An 18,190-nucleotide genomic window follows, 5' to 3' on the forward strand; every position below is an offset into this window, starting at 1 on the left:
TAAAGCATTGGACATTGAGATGAAAGCGAATCTGTTGCTCCCTGGATGCTACCAAGCTGGAGGCACAGGTAGATAGATATCAGTAACACCTTTCAGAACATACCTTTGTTGCCTGTGTCTGTGTTTTTATTTTCAGGCTGTGAATAGTGTCAAGGAGGCGGGGTCTATAATTTACTGGGCCCTAGCACCACTACGCATACTGTTCCTGATACACAGTGGGGAAGATTTATCAAACATGGTGTAAAGTGAAACTGGCCCAGTTGCCCCTAGCAACCAATCAAATTCCATTTTTCATTTCCCACAGACTCTTTGGAAAATGAAAGATGGAATTTGATTGGTTGCTAGGGGCAACTGAGCCAGTTTCACTTTATACCATGTTTGATAAATCTCTCCCAGTGTGTATAACTAATCATGCTTAAAGTGACACTGTCACCCCCTTTGTGCATTCTGACATCTCTACACAGGTGTAAAGGGAAAATTTTGCGTTTTTCATACCTTATTTCATATCATACGTCATGGTGTTTGTTCAAGTAAAAAGTGTCCTTTTAGCAACGGCAGATTGTATTAAGTGGGCGTGGCCTCGTGGCATTAGCGCCACTTAGTCCAGCCCACAATGGCAACGTTGGTCCCGCCCCCTTGACGCCCATTGTTTGGCCGACATAAAGGGGGTGGGGTCTAGACCTTTCGGCCAGCCTGTTCCAATGGCCGGCGAGGGGGCGGGGTCAATGGTGCCGTTGTGGGCGGGGCTAAGTGGTCCTAATGCCGCGAGGCCACGCCCACTTAATACAATCTGCAGTTGATAAAAGGTCACTTTTTACTTGAACAAGCACCATGACGTATGATATGAAATAAGGTATGAAAACCACTAATTTTACCCTTTACACCTGTGTAGAGATGTCAGAATGCAAAAAGGAGGTGACAGTGTCACTTTAAAGCACAGGGAGGGAAAGCAGTGCTTGGAGCCAGGAAAGGATAGGCCCCGCCTCCTTGACACTTTTCACAGTCTAAACCAGTGTTTTTCAACTCCAGTCCTTAAGACCCACCAACAGGTCATGTTTTGAGGATTTCACAGGTGATCTAATTATAGTCAGTGCACCAATAACTGCCACAGCTGTTCATTGTATGGGTTATCCGCAAAACAAGACCTGTTGGTGGGTCTTGAGTACTGGAGTTGAGAAACACTGGTCTAAACAAAGGTTTTTTTTCTGAAGTAATAATAAGCAAAAAACAGACACAGGCAACAGAAATATGTTCTAAATTCTGCTGTCTATCAAATTATGCGATTAAGGAATGACAGATTCACTTTAAGGCTATGGTCGGTAATCTTTAAATTCATGTATAATATAGAAATTAAAAGGAATCTGTCAGATGACAGAAATTCTCTTCAGGGCAGCATTTGAGAAAAGCTGAATAATATATAGGTTTAAAGAATTTGGAGCATTTTTGGTGTAAAAAGCAGAGGAAATCCTGACTGGATTCCATGGAGAACCAGTGAGATTCCTACCTACCCCGCCCACACACAATGATTGATAGCTTTCCCTGTATTAGTCTGTGTACACTGTGTGGGAGGGGTAATCAGGACTCTCGATGTCCTAGGAGTCCCAGAATTTTTTTTTAATGAAACCTACATACATTTAGATGAGCTCCCATCCCAACAAAAATGTTTTCATTAGTTGACAGAAAACATGTATCTTAAAAATGTTTAAAAAATGGAAATAAAGCCTATTATGAAAGTGCATAATTTGTATAATATTGCGATAAAACTTTATTTATAGATGACTCAACTAATACAATGATTTACCTTATTAAACTATTGTAACAAAAATGTTCAGAATATACTACTGCACACTGAACAATATGTTGAAAGTCTTGAGAGAGTTGTCAAGTCCTGGGCTAAAAATAAGCAGTTTGGCAGCAAGTACCTGAAAGAGCCATTTTTTCCAAGAACTGCTTAATGCAGCTAAAATGTGTTCCCCATCTGTAGAGATTTAACTGTTTTCATATTTCCTATATATGCGTCAGTACTGAGTTTGTAATTATTCTGGTCTTTCTGGGAGGTGACCTTGGGCTTATTGTAAGCAGAAAAAATGAAAATAATTATTGGAGGTGAAATGTTATTAACCTCAGAGTACTAATAGAGAAATGTCTTGTCTGGTTTTGTGTCAATATATTGAAATACAAAGTAGCAGAATAGATATATGGGAATAAATACTCCATCTCTTGTAGCTAAAGAATTGTATTAACCCTTTAAAATGGAGCTAGTTTTAATTTTTCTTTTTTGCATTCCTAGGGCCATAACTTTTATGTTTTCTCCTCAACATAGCCAAATGAGGGTTTGTATTTTGCGGGAAAAGTTGTACTTTTCATTGGCACACTATTTTAGCATATGATATGTTAAGAAACATTTGTGGGATCTAATGGGGAAAAAATATTCTAACTTTTTGGTGGTTTCATTTATTCTGCTGTAAAAATGATATATTAACAGTTACTGGCACAATTACAACATTGCCAGATTTTTATTGTTTTTTTTTTTCTTTTCACTTTGCCTTTACAGAGCTGTGTGAGGCTTATTTAGCTGTGGATTGAGCTATAGTTTTTATTGGTATTATTTTGGGGTACATACAACTTTTGTGATTACTTTTAATCTATTCCCTTTGGGAGGCAAGTTAACCATATTGCCGGGGCCGGCTCCAGGTTTTTGCGGCCCTCGGGTGACAGAGCCTCAGTGGGCCCCTCATCCATCCACTATGCACAATCACTTGAGACACCACTAACATACACAAACACACATTGACACTGACTGACACTGGCTGACTGACTGACATAGACACTGACGAACTGACTGACACTGAATGATTGACTGACACTGACAGACTGACTGACACAGACACTGACTGACTGACACACATTGAGACACTAACACACAGCACTTACAGCTCAGTCTTCTCCCTCTTCCTCTCTGCCCAGCTGCTCTCCATACTGTAAGGTTGAGGACCTTCAAGTCATGTGATCAGGTCCTTCACCCTTTTCTCTCTCTCTTTACAGGTCCTGCTCTGTCTTCTGATGTTCAGCCCGCCCACCCTGCACTACAGTGAGGGGGCTGGACATTAGAACATCGGGCCCTTATTATTATTATTATTATTATTATTATTATTATTATTATTATTTATTTTTGTTACTTTGGTCAGTTGGGGTCTGAGTGCTAAGACCCCATTTGATTGTTAGGATGAAAGAGAGAAACACTTTCTCTCCTCATCATTTCCTCACAGCAGGCTCCATAAACTTTATCAGCAAGGAGAAAGCTGGGGAGAAAACACTCAGCTGATCCCTTTTTGTTCCAGTGATCAGTAGGTTGTCTCCACTCACAGACCATGACTAGTCAAAACTTTTAAAATGACTCTATGACACATAACAGCCTATATCCACCCGTTATTCAGAGGCTCAGCTTATGGGCCAATTTCATACCCACACAAGGGGTTATTGTCAGTATTGCTGCAGTATTGTCAGTGTTGCTGCAGTTATGTTCCAAAGTACATCATGTCATTGTACTTGGGAACATAGCATCAGCCGGCTAAAACAAGTGAGTGGTGCAGTGTTGAAAATGGGAGGTTTTTATTTTTTCACTGATAGAGTCTTATGAGGGCTTAAATGGACACTGCCGTTATTTACAATTTACTTTTTTTTTTTTTTTTTTACAATTATCATCCTTTATATGGGCCCATTCACACTAGGAAAAACAGGTGGAAATTCCGAGTGAAATCCCCACTGCGGACTATGCTCGGAATTCAGCCTACCTCACTGCCTCTATGTTAAGTATAGGGTGGCTCCGTTCACCGCTGAAAGAATGGGGAGTTTCCGCCTGTTTTCCCTAGTCTTGTGCCGGTTGACAAAAAATCCCAGTCATCTGTGCACTCGCATAGAAGGCAGTCATTTCATTGAAGTACACAGTGAGGTGTGACTCTCTGTATTGGCTGGGACTTTCTGCGTTTGGTCTTTTTTTTTTCCCATCAAGCATAAGACTAAAAAGCTGTCTTCAGGAGACTGGACCTGTACAGCTTTAAGTTTTAATGATAGTCACCTTTCAATGTTGTGGGACACGTTGTACTTTTTTAAAATTAAAAATAGGGAAAGGAACCTATTAAAATATAATCATCCGATTGCTTATATAGGTCAGTTTAATGCATATACATTACACTCATCTTTTAGATTGGCTCTCTACAGGCAGACTACCTTGTGAGTGGCCACTGTTCCATCAATTAGAACTGTCAGAACCTGCTGCACTGGTGGAAGTGCCATTCTGACCATACTAAAATGCTTATACGGCAAGTTTACTGCTAGAGGATTGGAGTTGGGGAACAGTGATCGAGAAGTTATCACCCCGGATCCCCCATTTTTAAGCACATTAGGCTTAGCATTATAGTAAATAGTATATACTAGGAATTATACAGCACCATGCTACATTATTTGACAGTAGGAAGAATAAAATGGTTTCCTTTGTATCATGAATTCATAAAACAATTTACTTTCGAAGCATTTGACTTTGATAACCCTGACTGAGGACACTTACAGCATAATGCATCTATTTCCATTTATGGCCTATGAAAATGATGTAGAGATACAGTCTAGACAAACTTGGCAGGCTGTTGGAAACTCTAAACACGCTGCCAAAAATGTATAGATGGTAAATGTATTTAAGGTTATAGGATAAAATAGTCTGGCAGGCATTCTAAGGACATACATTATGAAAGAATATTTTAGAAGCATTGGGTTATGGCACTTTCTAAAAAAAGAATTACACATAAAAAATAGAGTTCAGATAATAAACAGTCTTAGAATTTGGGGAATTATAATCTCTCCTGCTCAGCCCTAAAACTGATAGGACAGGAGAGCCCAAGTATTGCTCAGGCAATCCTGAGGATGCTTCCTAGAACTCTGTCTTCTCTCCTTCACTGATCTCTGACCCCTATAATCCATACAGGAAGAGAAATCTAATCGTCATGTAGTATAATCACTTCCCCAGAAATATTATAATGTAGATCTTTGTAATGTTATGTGCAATGTATCATCAGGAAATGATCAGTTTACTTATTGCTTAAACATTCCATCATCAGGATTTACACCAGTCTATAGAAGTTTGGAATTACTGAGAAAGGTCAAATCTATATATTACATCCACATTAAATATGGTTCTTCTATTACAGCAAATCTGCGCATATGTGCTCCCCTTTTATGTCAGAAGGTATATTATGAAGATGGCTAGAAGGAAGAAGTGGAGTGCTGAGGAAAACAGGTTGGATCTTTTCTGCTGCCTATATAACCCATTTACAGCTCAAGTTGCAGTTATTCCACTAAGTACTAAGAGATAGCCAATGGAATTTATAAAAGCCTAGATTTTTTAAAGACATTCATTTTGTACCCCAATTAGAAATCGGCTAGTTGTGTTTTTCATTATGCCCTAGCACCTATTCTTCTGACCATACCTGTCACGGACCGAGGCAAGTGCTTAGCTCCTGGCACCGGCAGAGTGCGTGGCCAGCCTGTCGGATGTGCTGACGGCGTCCCTGGCAATTAGCCTGGCCAGTTGCTAGAGGCGTGCCAACGGCGGCATGTTGCTAGGAGTGCGGAGGCGTCCTTTAAGCTTCACTTCCACCGGCTGAGCGGCACAGCTGCTCTGTATTGTGTATGACTGACTGGTAGCCGACACCGCCAGTCAGCTTGAAGTATGTGTCCTGGGGCTTGGACTCCAGGCTCCATGTCTGTAGTTCCCTGCCTGCGATAGAGCCTGAGTACCTGACTGGTTGTTGCTGACTTGGATTCCCCTACTTTCTTTAATTGTGTTTCCTCGTTTTGTGTCACACTTGTGCAGGCAAGGGAACGTCGACCAGTTATCTGCTGCCAGTTAGGCCAGTCAAAGTAATTAGGCAAGGACAGCGGAATGGGTGGCAGTGCTAGGGCTCACCTGTCTTGTGGCTTCCAGTCCCCTGTCCTGACAATACCTGTGAAAAGTTAGTATCCTAAATCTGTATACTGTTCAGGGTAGGATGTGCTGGGTTATTTTCTGTCTCACTTCTGTACGTGCAAAGTTATCATTGTCCATTTGTGCTGTACACATATTCAGTTTGTGCACATAATTCACGTTTTGAGGTGTAATTATTATAAATGGTCAGTTGTCCTGGCTGCAGATCTTTCCAACTGGCAGAAAAAAAATTACTGATATACAATTACTATAAATTTTTAGTTACTCTAGGTGCAAGAAGCAATCATAAAAAAATCCCTGATGTGTTAAAAATAGGCCCCCAAAAATGGAAATTATTTTCTAGTTTATCTTCCCCTTCTCCTAGATCTTCCCTCCACTTTCACTAACCATTTTTTTTACTAACTCCTTTCTCTTTCTTCAAGTCAATCCTTTTTACATTTTTACAAAATTCAAGACTCTCTTTAAAGTTTTTCTTTTTTTTCTGTAATGTGTCCTCTCAGTAACTGCCTGTATTTTGTTAGCTCGTTTGCCTCCTATAAATGCAGTCTTTCCTTTGAATTCCCATGGTGCATCTTGTCCACATTTGGGTCAAACACTATAGGGAAACACAAGATGGCAGGCATAAACACCTTTTTATGGAAGGAGGACACAGAGGGAGGAGTAGTGGGAGCTTATTGAGGGTGTCTGAATCTATAGACTAGAACTGGCTTTCCGGCAGACTTGGTGCAGGGCACACAGCATTGCTCAATAGTGAATGTGAGCATAAATAGAACAATTATTTAATTAAAAAAAAAACTACACAGGGATTCAATTTTTAAATGACCCTATCCTGCTCTGGCTGCCGTACTCAATGGTTGTGTGCATTCACAGCACATCGCTGCTGGCAGATTGTAAACTAAGATCAGCAAGTGATCACTGAAGCATCTACACTGTATAGATGGAGAATTAAGGAGGTGGATAGCGTTTTCTTTATTATTTTATAACATGTATTTTTTTTTTCCACAAACCAGACAACCTCTTTAAGGATGAAGCACATTGTTCTCTCTGTTCACAAAAATCAACACTTGACATAAATTGAAGCCCCCTGCACAAGAGTTCATATTAATCTGACAATATACTTATGTGCTGTATTAAAGGTAAATAATATTTTCAGCACATGACTGCCAATAAATGAGAATTTGTTCCAGGATCCCTCAAAATATAAATCAAGTCTAACACATGCAGATGTGCACAATGGAACAAAATATTGTGGAAAATTCTTTTAAATATGAGAAGAGAAAAAAATATGAATAATTTCATTGTATTCAACTCGAAGCAGATAAAACTTACAATTTAAACAAATGCTTTTTTCCCCTGCTGGGCCATTACTATTCTAACCAGCTGGGTCTGAACCCCATTGATCACAATGTTAAGATCTTTGCGATCTTAAATTTTTCATTTACTGCTGCCCTGTTGGAAAACATAATAAACATCTTGAGGGACATACATTAAGACTGCGCCTGGCGTAGGCATTGCGAGACAAATCTATATCTGCTCAAAAGCAGGTGTAGTTTGTATCATGATTTATGCCTGCAAGCGGGGAGATTTATGCTAATCTAGCGTGGGAGAAGGCTATATCTTTGTCCACCTTGTCACAGCCCCCCTTGCCCACCCATCAGGCGAGCAGGGGATGCGACTGGCGTATACCACTAAAAAGGGGCGAAGCTGCTTATCTAATCACGGAATGAGATGTTGATGTGCCACAGTCACCATCCACCATCCTCAATGACAATGTCAGCCAATCACAAGGCCTGACAATGATCTCACCTAGGCAACTCCAGGGTCCTTAAAGATCCTTCTGGTTGTGTGCTATTTTAAAGGTTTGTTCTAGTCACATTTGGGCCCTCATCCATGCATGGATTTATTGTGACATTTTGCCTATGTATCCATGCCACGGAAGACAACTGTGATGTGAACCTAGCCTAACTACTAATATGTCCTGATTACTTAGCAAGTCCTGTTGCATATAAACTGACACATTACAGGACATAAACAGATACAGCTTGAGGCTATGTTTACACTACTTAAAAATAGTTAATACGCAACAACGGTCGTACTAGTTAGGCAACAACGGAATGCAGTGTGGAACATAGCCTATTGTTCTATGGGATCCCCTCCGGAGCGTATACACATCATATACGATCCGTCCGGGATCCCATGCCGGGCCACAAAGAACTAACAGTGAATTGCGGCCGTAGGACACCCTTTCAGTTCACCCAATGAAGCGAGCGGCTCCGGCCACTTGCTTCTTTGTGCGCTATGGGGAGTTCTGATGCAGGCACGCGCTGATGTGCTCTCATCAGAACACCATGGCCATAAAGATCATCCAGCCGGTATGGCCGGTCGTTCACATTGTGTGAACATAGCCTATCTGCACGCAAAAAAAAAAATGGGAATGCTAGGCTGGTGCGCCAAGGCCACTCTGGTCACACAGCAAACAACAGTAAAATAATAAAACACATTTGCTCCTTGTACTTTCAGCTCAGATCTTCACAGGCTGAAATTATGGTGTCTTTTGGGGTTTTATTTTATTATTCAAAGATTAGTATAAGAATGTTTAGCATAAACCAGGCAAGTATTCTCACTGCCGATACATTTCCACACAATAAGAAAAGGAATACTGTTCTTACAAAGCTTTCGATGTATAGCACAGACAATAAGTACAGTTCAAGTTCAAGTTCGCACAAGAATTTAAGATACTGGTGCATGTAAAAACATGCAAGCAAATATAGGAAGATTATATATGTCTATATAATGATACAAAGACAAACATACTAGCACAAAAAAGGCAAAACTTATACAAAAACAAATTCTAAGAAAAACAAGGATGTTTGTAAGTATAAGGAATCAGATCTCATAACATGGCAAAATGCATATTTTATATTTAGCTTTTATAATCTGGACTATCCTAACCAATGCTCAAGAAATAGACATAATTTTCTATCTAACTAATAATAGAATATATTTTATTGGGCATTGGTATCATGTTGGAAGGCAAGGTTTAGTGTAACAGTGATGGCAATGGTAATAATCATCATTGTATTAGTCCTCTTGTATTTCATCATTAAAAAAAACTACAAGAATAGACATTAGGTTTCTAAGCAAACTTAGTAAACACCCCTAACTTTCTATAGATGGGAAAGATCAGCTTTTACTTAGGTTTTAAACTTTACAACCATTAAAATAAGTCTAACCAACCAAAAATGTATTTCTACTCACAAGTTGTATAAATCATAGGTTAATGTAATAGAATATAGTAAAAAACAGAGATGAGAAGGTTTTTTTACCTTTTTTTTACGAAGTCTAACTTGATCCCATATCACTTCACATGTAGAAAGGCTATCCTTGGTGGGTATAGATTGGGTACAGTTTGGTACTTGTAAACCATTCTGTGATACATCCAGATCACTATTTGCCTCACTGTGTGACTTTTGACCCTCATGGTCTCTGCAGAGAGGGGATGTTTTTTTGTTCCCTCTAGTTCCTCCTTTAGGTTCCAGATGGGAAGATATACAAAAATGCAAATGATCAGAAGGATCATCGGACAACGCACTGCAGACATTCTGTTCATATACAACTTTTGATCCATCAGATTTTCTTCTCTGTTGTGCAATCCTAGCAGAATGTAGCAGCTGTTCACCAGACATATCAATTTCCTCCAAATCTGTATTTCCATGTAGTGTTTCAATGGATGACATTCCATCTAAAGCTGTCACATTGCTTTCTTTGATTTCATGACTAGTATCTCCACCTTCCATTTCTGAACATTTGTTTTTCTCAACATCATCACTGGTATTCTTAACACCAGATGTATTGCTCGTATCATTTCCAGGTATGATTTTAACCAATGAGCTGATTCCATCCTGGCTTGGCAGAAGGTCCTCCTCCTTGGTCTTAAATTCACTAGATGGCAAAAAAATCATTGTTTCCATGTTGGTGTCTGAAGACACACAGTGATCTTCTGTATCCACGTTATCATTTTCATCCATCTCTGTAGAGATCTGTCCTCCATCTTCAATAAAACCATTACACTCCTCTAAGTAGATGCCCTCTGATGAAGATGGTGTCTTCTTTTTAACCTCTTTTCCATGTTCTTCCATAGCTGTTTTTAAATGTTCCACTTGAATTCCATGGCAACACAATTTATCACAACCAGAAGTGTTAGAAGACAATCCAATCCATTGAGATACATGATCTTCCCAGCTTTTTTTCTGAAAAGCTACAGACATGTCACAAAGCAAAGCACCAGATAAGCTTTGTAGACAGAGGATCATGTGATCTCAGTATGGGAATGCTGTGAAGTGCTACGCGGTTGACCTGGTGAAGTATCATCTAGGAAAACAAGAAATCAAATCAGTTAGTGTCTAAATGTTGACAAATGATCAGCAAGCAATACAGCAGCCCTTGTCTGGACAGACAGCCTGTTTTCTCATACAGCCATAATAGTTCCTGCTTGCCAACTTTTGTACAATAGGATTCATTTTATTTTAGTCACAGGATAACTAATTTCATGCATCTGAATTCTATACAGTCTCATGACTCTGGCCTACTAATAATGTAATCACTCACTAGAGAATATACTAGACAACTAAAGGAGCCAATTCTAGCCAGCAGTTACATAAGCCCATTCCACATTAAATCGGGGAAATGACATTGTCTGAATAAAATGTAAAGTATTTCCTTAGCATTGTACACATGATGGGCAAAGAAATGATCATTGCCTTAGAATATAATGATATAGTCAACAGTAACCGACATGGCTTTACGAAAGAATGGTCAAAGCAATCGATGAATCAATCAATCAATGATTATTGTTATAAATGTCATATTGTCCCTCACATAGAGTTATTTGACAAAATTAGTTCCATTGGTTTAGATAGTATAATATGTGACTGGATCCATAACCTGCCAAAAGACCATATTCAATGAATAATCTTTAAGAGGTCACTCCAAAACTGGATTCCTGTTAAGGGGGACTTCCGGTCAAAATTTTCTGTATCTGTTTGTGGGGGTACATATTAAAAAAGAGCTACTTACTCATCCCCGTACCCCTGCAGTGACGCATCACAGGCTCACTAATCCCCACCAGAACTCATTTTTTTTCCCCAGGTTACATTGTTGTCACGACTCAAGAAACAATACCCCACCCAACTAATGAATTGCCCATTAAGCCGGTCAGGGTGTCCCACCCCACAACATTTATTATGTTGGCCAGACCTCTCCATTAAGGGTACACACTACGTGAAACATCGGCCGTTCTGTGACCTGCACCAGCATCCTAATTCACCATTGCACACAATGGAGTGTGTGGCCGAAACCGCAATCTCCATTGTGTGAACTGACAGGTCTGTGTGAACTGACAGTTTTTCGTGCAGCTGGTTGTAATCCTGGCTGGAGTGTATACTATGTGTATACACTCCAGACGAAATTCCTTCTGACTTCTATGCAACATATCTTTTGTATTAATCATGGCCGTTGTTGCAAATCAGCAACAACAGCCGTGATTAATACAAAAGATAAGTTGTGTGAACATAGCCTAGGTGAAGTACCTCAGGAATTTATGATGGGGCTATTGCTGTTTAATCTGTTTATAAATCCTTTAGTAGGACTTCCTAGTACTTGTATTCACAGATAACATAAAGCTCTGTAATGATACAGAATAGCATCTCATATGCCTATAATGTAGACAGACTGGTCAACATACAGTCAACAAAGTAACAGGCAAGGTTCAATGTTGAAAAGTGTAATGTTATAGATTTTAAAACAAAAAATAAGCTTAACGCATCACTGTATTTTTAATACACTGTAGTTATGTAACATCTATTTTGATAACATGTTGCTTTAAAGAGGATGTACCACCAGGTACATCCTCTTTAACCTGAAGCCACTGATCGAACGGCGCCGTTCTATGCACCAGAACCGTCCGGTGCTCAAGCACTGGAGTTAGGCCGGGCTGCCCCCAGTGGGAGGGAATTCTCTTCCCTGTATGACGCGGCTCCATTCATTCTAAGGGAGCGGCGTCACACAGGGGAGGGAATTCCCTCCCACTGGGGGCGGCCTGGCCCGCCTCCAGTGCTTGAGCACGGGCTGGTTCCGGTGCATAGAACGGCGCCGTGCACAGGAACTGGGCCTTGGTCCGAAAAAAGGACTGCGGCACCGGCTTCCCCGTGCCGTCACCGTTTGATCCGTGACTTCAGGTTAAAGAGGATGTACCTGGTGGTACATCCTCTTTAACCCTTTGAGGACCAGGCCCAAAATGACCCAGTGGACTGCGCAAATTTGGATCTTAGTGTTTTCGTTTTTCCCTCCCCCCTTTCTAAGAGCTCTAGCACTCTCAGTTTTCTATCTACAAGCCATGTAAGTGCTTGTTTTTTACAGGAATAGTTGTACTTTGTAATGGCGTCTTTCATTTTACCATAACATGTATGATGGAATTCCAAATATATTATTTATGAAGATATAAATAGGTGAAATCGTAAAAAAGAATGCAATATGGTAACGTTTGGGGGGTTCCTGTGTCTACGTAATACACTATATGGTAACAGCGACATGATACTATTATTCTATAGGTCAGCCCGAACACAACCATATGCAGGTTACACAGATTCTCTAATGTTATATATGTATTTTTTTTATGAAATACTTTTTTTTGGCAATTAAATATTAATAAAATGGGCCTATTGTGACGCTTATAACGGTTTTATTTTTTCACCTATGAGGCTGTATGGGGTGTCATTTTTTCCGCCATGATCTCTAGATTTTATCAATACCATATTTGTGAAGATCGGACGTTTTGATCACTTTTTATAGATTTTTTTAATATATAATGTAACATAAAATCGGTAATCTGCGCACTTTTTTCCCTCTTTTCGTGTACGCCGTTTACCGGTCGCAATGACGCTTGTTATATTTTAATAGATCGGACAATTACGCACGCTACGGTATATTATATGTTTATATATTTATTTATTTTTATATGTTTTATTTATATAATAGGATGGGGGGGTTATTTCAACTTTTATTGGGGGAGGGGCTTTGGGGTAGTGTAATAGTGTTTTGAACTTTTTTTTTTTTACACATTTGAAGTCCCTTTGTGGGACTTTTACATACACTAGTTTGATTTCTACACTGATGATTGCTATGCCATAGGCAGGCTCAGTGTAGCAGATCGCCGATCGGACCGCAGGTGAGAGACCTCCGGCGGTCAGTTTCAACAATTGGGACCCCCGCAGGTCCCGATCGGTAAGTGACAGGGTACTCCCCCTGTCACTTACACTTAAACGCTGCGGCGTTTAAGGGGTTAATGACACACGGCAGCGCGATCGCGGCAGCGTGTCATTACCGGTGAGGTCCCGGCTGCTCACTGCAGCCGGCCCCCACCTCCTATGAAGCGCGCTCCGCTCCGGAGCACGCTTCATAGCGGGAGAAACACCCAGGACGTAGAGTCTGGACTGGCTAATGTAATGCTAATGTAATGTTGGCTATTTAAATCCTATATCATTGGTAGATTCTGATGATCTACCTGTTACTCAGTACTCTCATGCTATTCTTTTGCCATTTTTCCTGGCTTTTGACCCCTGGCCCATGTGTCTAGTAATCTGATGTGCTCTGCATATATAACCTGGGTTCCTGGCAACCAAGTCCATCTGACCTCACAGAAGGCTAAGGTAAAGCAGCAGGATCTATATTGGCCTATGCTAAGCAGAAAAGAATTAAGTATTTGCTGCTAGTTTTCCTCATTTGATTGACACCCACATCAGACCCCTTCGTTGTCATTAAAAGTACAATGAGATTCAATGTTCCTACAAAAAGAAAACAATCAGTCATCCACTAAATGATACATTTCTCGATGTGTTTTAACACAACAATCTTTTAGAATACATTTGTGAGAGTGTTTTGCACGTGCTTTCACAGTAGGCAACATTATGTCTTTGTGTTCTATTGTAGATATTAATAATACTCAACTGTTCTCTCAGAAGTCACATAAAACCCCATTCAAATAACTTTATACCAAAATGATTCCACAGATGCTTGTGATGTGAATCTTCTGTCAACTGCAGCTGGACTACTTGTTTTCTGAGTACATTCCACTGAATCATCCAAGCTGTAAGGCAAGGAATAATACAAGACCCACATTGCAGAATCTTTAGAACACAGTAACACCACAGCTGACTTCTTGGACTCACACCTTTAAATCTAAATCATATCTGTTCATTAAGTACTGTACACCAACTACTGCTTAGCATCACATTGTTATTTGTTCTGGGTCATTTTAGTTCATGTAAGTAGACAAGTTATCCATCCGGCTACAGTATCACATGCCGGAGGGAAGGAGGGACGCTAATCTCTGTTATCTGCATACTGCTGTTCCAGCTCTTTATCCATTAATAAAAAATGCTATACAGTCTGGCTTATTTCATAAAGTAGTGTATACTGTACAAGGCCTTGGGTGTACATAGAAAAAAGGGGTCTCTGTAGCAATCTGGACCCCTCATTATATTGATTTTTTTTACATCCATTTCCCTCACAGTACTGTTTTTACAGCCTTTGAGTCAATTCATCATGCTCTTTTTTTTTTTTGCTAACAATTCAGATTTTGTTTTTGTAGGGGAGTCATGCACACGTACTCATATATGTGTATATGTTTTAAGTGTCACTATGCAGTGCCACATGCTGATGCCAGGGGATTGCATTGCAGAGGAAACATCCCATGGCTGGGGAGCTCTGTGCACAGGCTCTATTGATTAGAATAGCTGCATTAGCATGACCTGCGTCTCTCCATGTGTAACTATGGTGGCGCATAGTGACGGGTTCTCTGTAAGATTAATAATCTAAACTTTTATCTCAGTTCATGCATTATACAACTGTTCTTAATCTGCCCTGCTTTTTTCCACTAGTCAATGCCAATACCCTTTAGCACTTAGAGTAATAAACCGTCTTAGAAATACCCTCACCTATAAAATAATAGTGTGGTAATTATACTACTACTACTACTACTACTACTACTACTACTACTACTAATAATAATAATAATAATAATAATAATAATAATAATATTTTTGTTACCCTTGGGACTTTTTGCTAAATTGCCAAAGCAAATTGCCGAAGAAACTCACACCTACCTTGGGGAGGTTTTTTGTAGGTTTCTGATCACTGGTGACACTGGTAAGCAATGATAACATGCATAGAGTGGCAAATATATAATTTATTTATTTTATTTTTTTGGAGGCTGGGCAGACATGATTGTCTTGTGTATGGATTGGGTGTTGGGATTTGTTAATGGGTGGCTTTAGGTATTCTGTGGGTGAACTATAGGCTCATTCTGTGTGGGGGTTTCAGTTGTGTGGTTGTTTTTATGGATTCCAAACATCCGGGGCTTTTCCAATCCTCCCCCACATCCTGCAAGTAAGCAACAGTTGTTTCCTCTCCACAAAAGTTAAGAGGTCTCCCCCTTCTGTCTCTTTATGCCATTGTAAATGCTAGTATAAGCCATATTCTATAATAAAATTGAAGCAGCTGTTTTGTCAAATTATCGACTGGTTGAATAATTATTTCATATTTTTTTACTGGATTCAGAAAATTCCAATGAGCCCTATATTTTTCAACAAGATTCATGTATTATTTTAAAATGAACCATTTATCACACAAGAGTTGGCCCAGTAAGAGATTTACTAGCCTACATTTAATATAGCCAATTAATACCAACAGTATATCAACTTCCCCACCCAAAACAACCCTTTAAAAGTTTCAAAACCTGCCATGAAAACACATCTTAAGGCGAGAGTTGTAATAAACATATGTTCAGCATTATAATTTTGGAATCAAGCTTCTGTTAGATCATGTGCCACGGAAATGAGAACAAACTGCAAGCGAAACATGAACAGTCCTGGGCCACCATACTGCTGTCACATGCTTGGCTGGAAATTTACTACAGTGGAATAATACATGGAATATTTCAAAACTTTTTCAGGTCATTTTTTGAAACACTAATAAATCTTAAGGGGAGGTACACCAACATGAAAAACGCCAAACTGGTAATAACATTGTTTTAAAACATTGTGATATTTGCTCATAGTCTTATCTCCCTAATACAGAACCTTGCAGAATGCCTTACATGTAAATGATTGATAGCCTATTGACAGTATAGGCCATAAATCGATAATGGGCAGGGTGCTTAGACCTGGGACCCCCTCTAATTAGCTGTTTGGTGCCTGCACTACACAGGAGTTTGCTCCGTTCACTATGTAGTGGTGGTGGAGTGTAACTGCAGCTCGGCTCCTATTGTAGTGCGGCCACTGAACAACTTACTGTGCTAGGTGTTGGCATCCTGCTAATTAGCGATTGGTGTTCCATCCTGTAGATAGGTCATCAATCATATTGGCCTAGAAAACCCCTTAAAAGGATTAACCATCATCTCAACAACCTAATTTTTGTGCTGGGCTTTGTCACTCAGGATAGAAGAGTCATGGTTTTATTTTATCTGCTACTCCTTTAACATTACCCATTGGAGCAATTTCTCATTGGAACATAGACTTTAGCATTATGGGGCCAAAGTAAGATATTGTGGCGAAATTCACACAGCATAAAATGAAGGTAAAATACACGTGTATTTTTAATATATAAATGTGCACTATTAAAGGGGTAGTCCAGCGAAAATCTTTTTCGATCAAATCGACTGGTTAAAGTTATATAGATTTGTAATTTACTTCTATTTAAAAATCTCAAGTCTTCTCATATTTATCAGTTGCTGTATGTTCTGCAGGAAGTTGTGTATTCTTTCCAGTCTGTCCATGACAGGAACTGTCCAGAGCAGGAGAGGTTTTTTATGGGGATTTGCTACTGCTCTGGAGAGTTCCTATCTCGGACAGAGGTGGCAGCAGAGAGCACTGTGTCAGACTGGAAACAATACACGACTTCCCGCAGGACATACAGCAGCTGATAACTATGGGAACTTGAGATTTTTTAATAAAAGTACATTACAAATCTATATAACTTTCTGAAACCAGCTGATTTGAAAGAAAAAATGTGTTCACCAAAGTACCCCTTCAAAGTCAATAAGAAAATGACATTATATACTGTGTACACACAGTATATAATAATGTAATTGATTATGATCATCCAGTTAATGAACATATTTATTATCTACATTTTGATTTTGCAAAATACAACTGTTTTATTTTCATCTGTTCTCACATTGTTTCATTTTCACTCAAAATTACACCTATATTTAGCTTTTCTTTTAGTGTATGTGTATGTAGCTATAGTGTAGCTATGTTCACATATCATATTTCCATCAGTTTTTTTAGTCAGTCTTCTTTCAGCCAAAACCAGGAGTGGGTTGAAAAACAAACAGAAATTGCAAATCTTTCCATCATAATTTTTCTCTGTCAGTTCCACTCAAGTTTTTGTTAAAAAAAGACTGGCCAAAAGACCGACGAAAATACTGTGTGAACATAGCCTTCGGTTATGTTCCCACTATGTCTTTTTAGGTGAAATAACAGCTGTTGTTTTTTACAATTAAATGGTGACTGTAAATAATGATCATGATTATTATCAAACAATGGTCATTTTTAACCTAAAAAGGCATTATGGGTACATAGCCTCAATTTATAAATCCTATTACATTATATGCCAAGATATCTGACTGATAATGGAGAATAGGCTTAAATAGGCTTACAATAATAATAATATCTATCTATCTATCTATCTATCTATCTATCCATCTATCGATATTTGTGAGATTTGTTTTGCATGTATGGATAAAAAAAAAATCTAAACTATTTTGCTTGGAAGCTCTGGATCACATATTAATTTACTTCTATCATATGAGAAATTGAATAACAAATGTGAGAAATTTACTTATACTTTATTTACTCTGAAGTCAACCAGAAATAATTCAGGGATTGTAAAGATCTTTGGAAAAGTTCACCAGGGAATCAATCCAACTGCTGAATACAAGATACACATTTTATTGATGTTAACAATCAGAGAAAAGTACAGAGTCAAGTATTCGGTTGCTTTATCTTCATCCAGCTGCTATAAAATGAACAAACAGCATGGTTTGACCTTTTATTTTATTATTATGTTTGTTTGTTACCAGACTCTAAAAGACTGTTCAGCATTAATAAAGTGGTTGTCTAGTTCCCCCTATCAGGAAGTTCTAACTCAAAAGAG

The 18,190-nt window shown here is 39.1% G+C and overlaps 1 protein-coding gene and 1 long non-coding RNA gene across 4 annotated transcripts in view; one reads left to right on the forward strand and one right to left on the reverse strand.

Annotated features, from left to right (window-relative positions):
- DLC1 (DLC1 Rho GTPase activating protein) overlaps positions 1-18,190 on the reverse strand; it is a 290,446-nt gene that overhangs the window by 263,047 nt on the left and 9,209 nt on the right. For all 3 annotated transcript variants that reach the window (XM_069977657.1, XM_069977656.1, XM_069977658.1), the window contains exon 2: positions 9,304-10,348. In XM_069977657.1, coding sequence (XP_069833758.1) covers positions 9,304-10,290 — 987 coding nt within the window. In that variant the 5' untranslated portion in view covers positions 10,291-10,348. The remainder of the gene's footprint in view (positions 1-9,303; positions 10,349-18,190) is intronic.
- Positions 1-18,190, forward strand: part of LOC138797468 (uncharacterized) — a 49,191-nt gene that overhangs the window by 21,573 nt on the left and 9,428 nt on the right. Inside the window, exon 2 of the long non-coding RNA XR_011363939.1 lies at positions 5,202-5,290. This is a non-coding gene — a long non-coding RNA (uncharacterized lncRNA). The remainder of the gene's footprint in view (positions 1-5,201; positions 5,291-18,190) is intronic.

The sequence above is a fragment of the Dendropsophus ebraccatus genome, chromosome 7, assembly GCF_027789765.1.
Source record: "Dendropsophus ebraccatus isolate aDenEbr1 chromosome 7, aDenEbr1.pat, whole genome shotgun sequence".
NCBI lineage: Eukaryota > Metazoa > Chordata > Amphibia > Anura > Hylidae > Dendropsophus > Dendropsophus ebraccatus.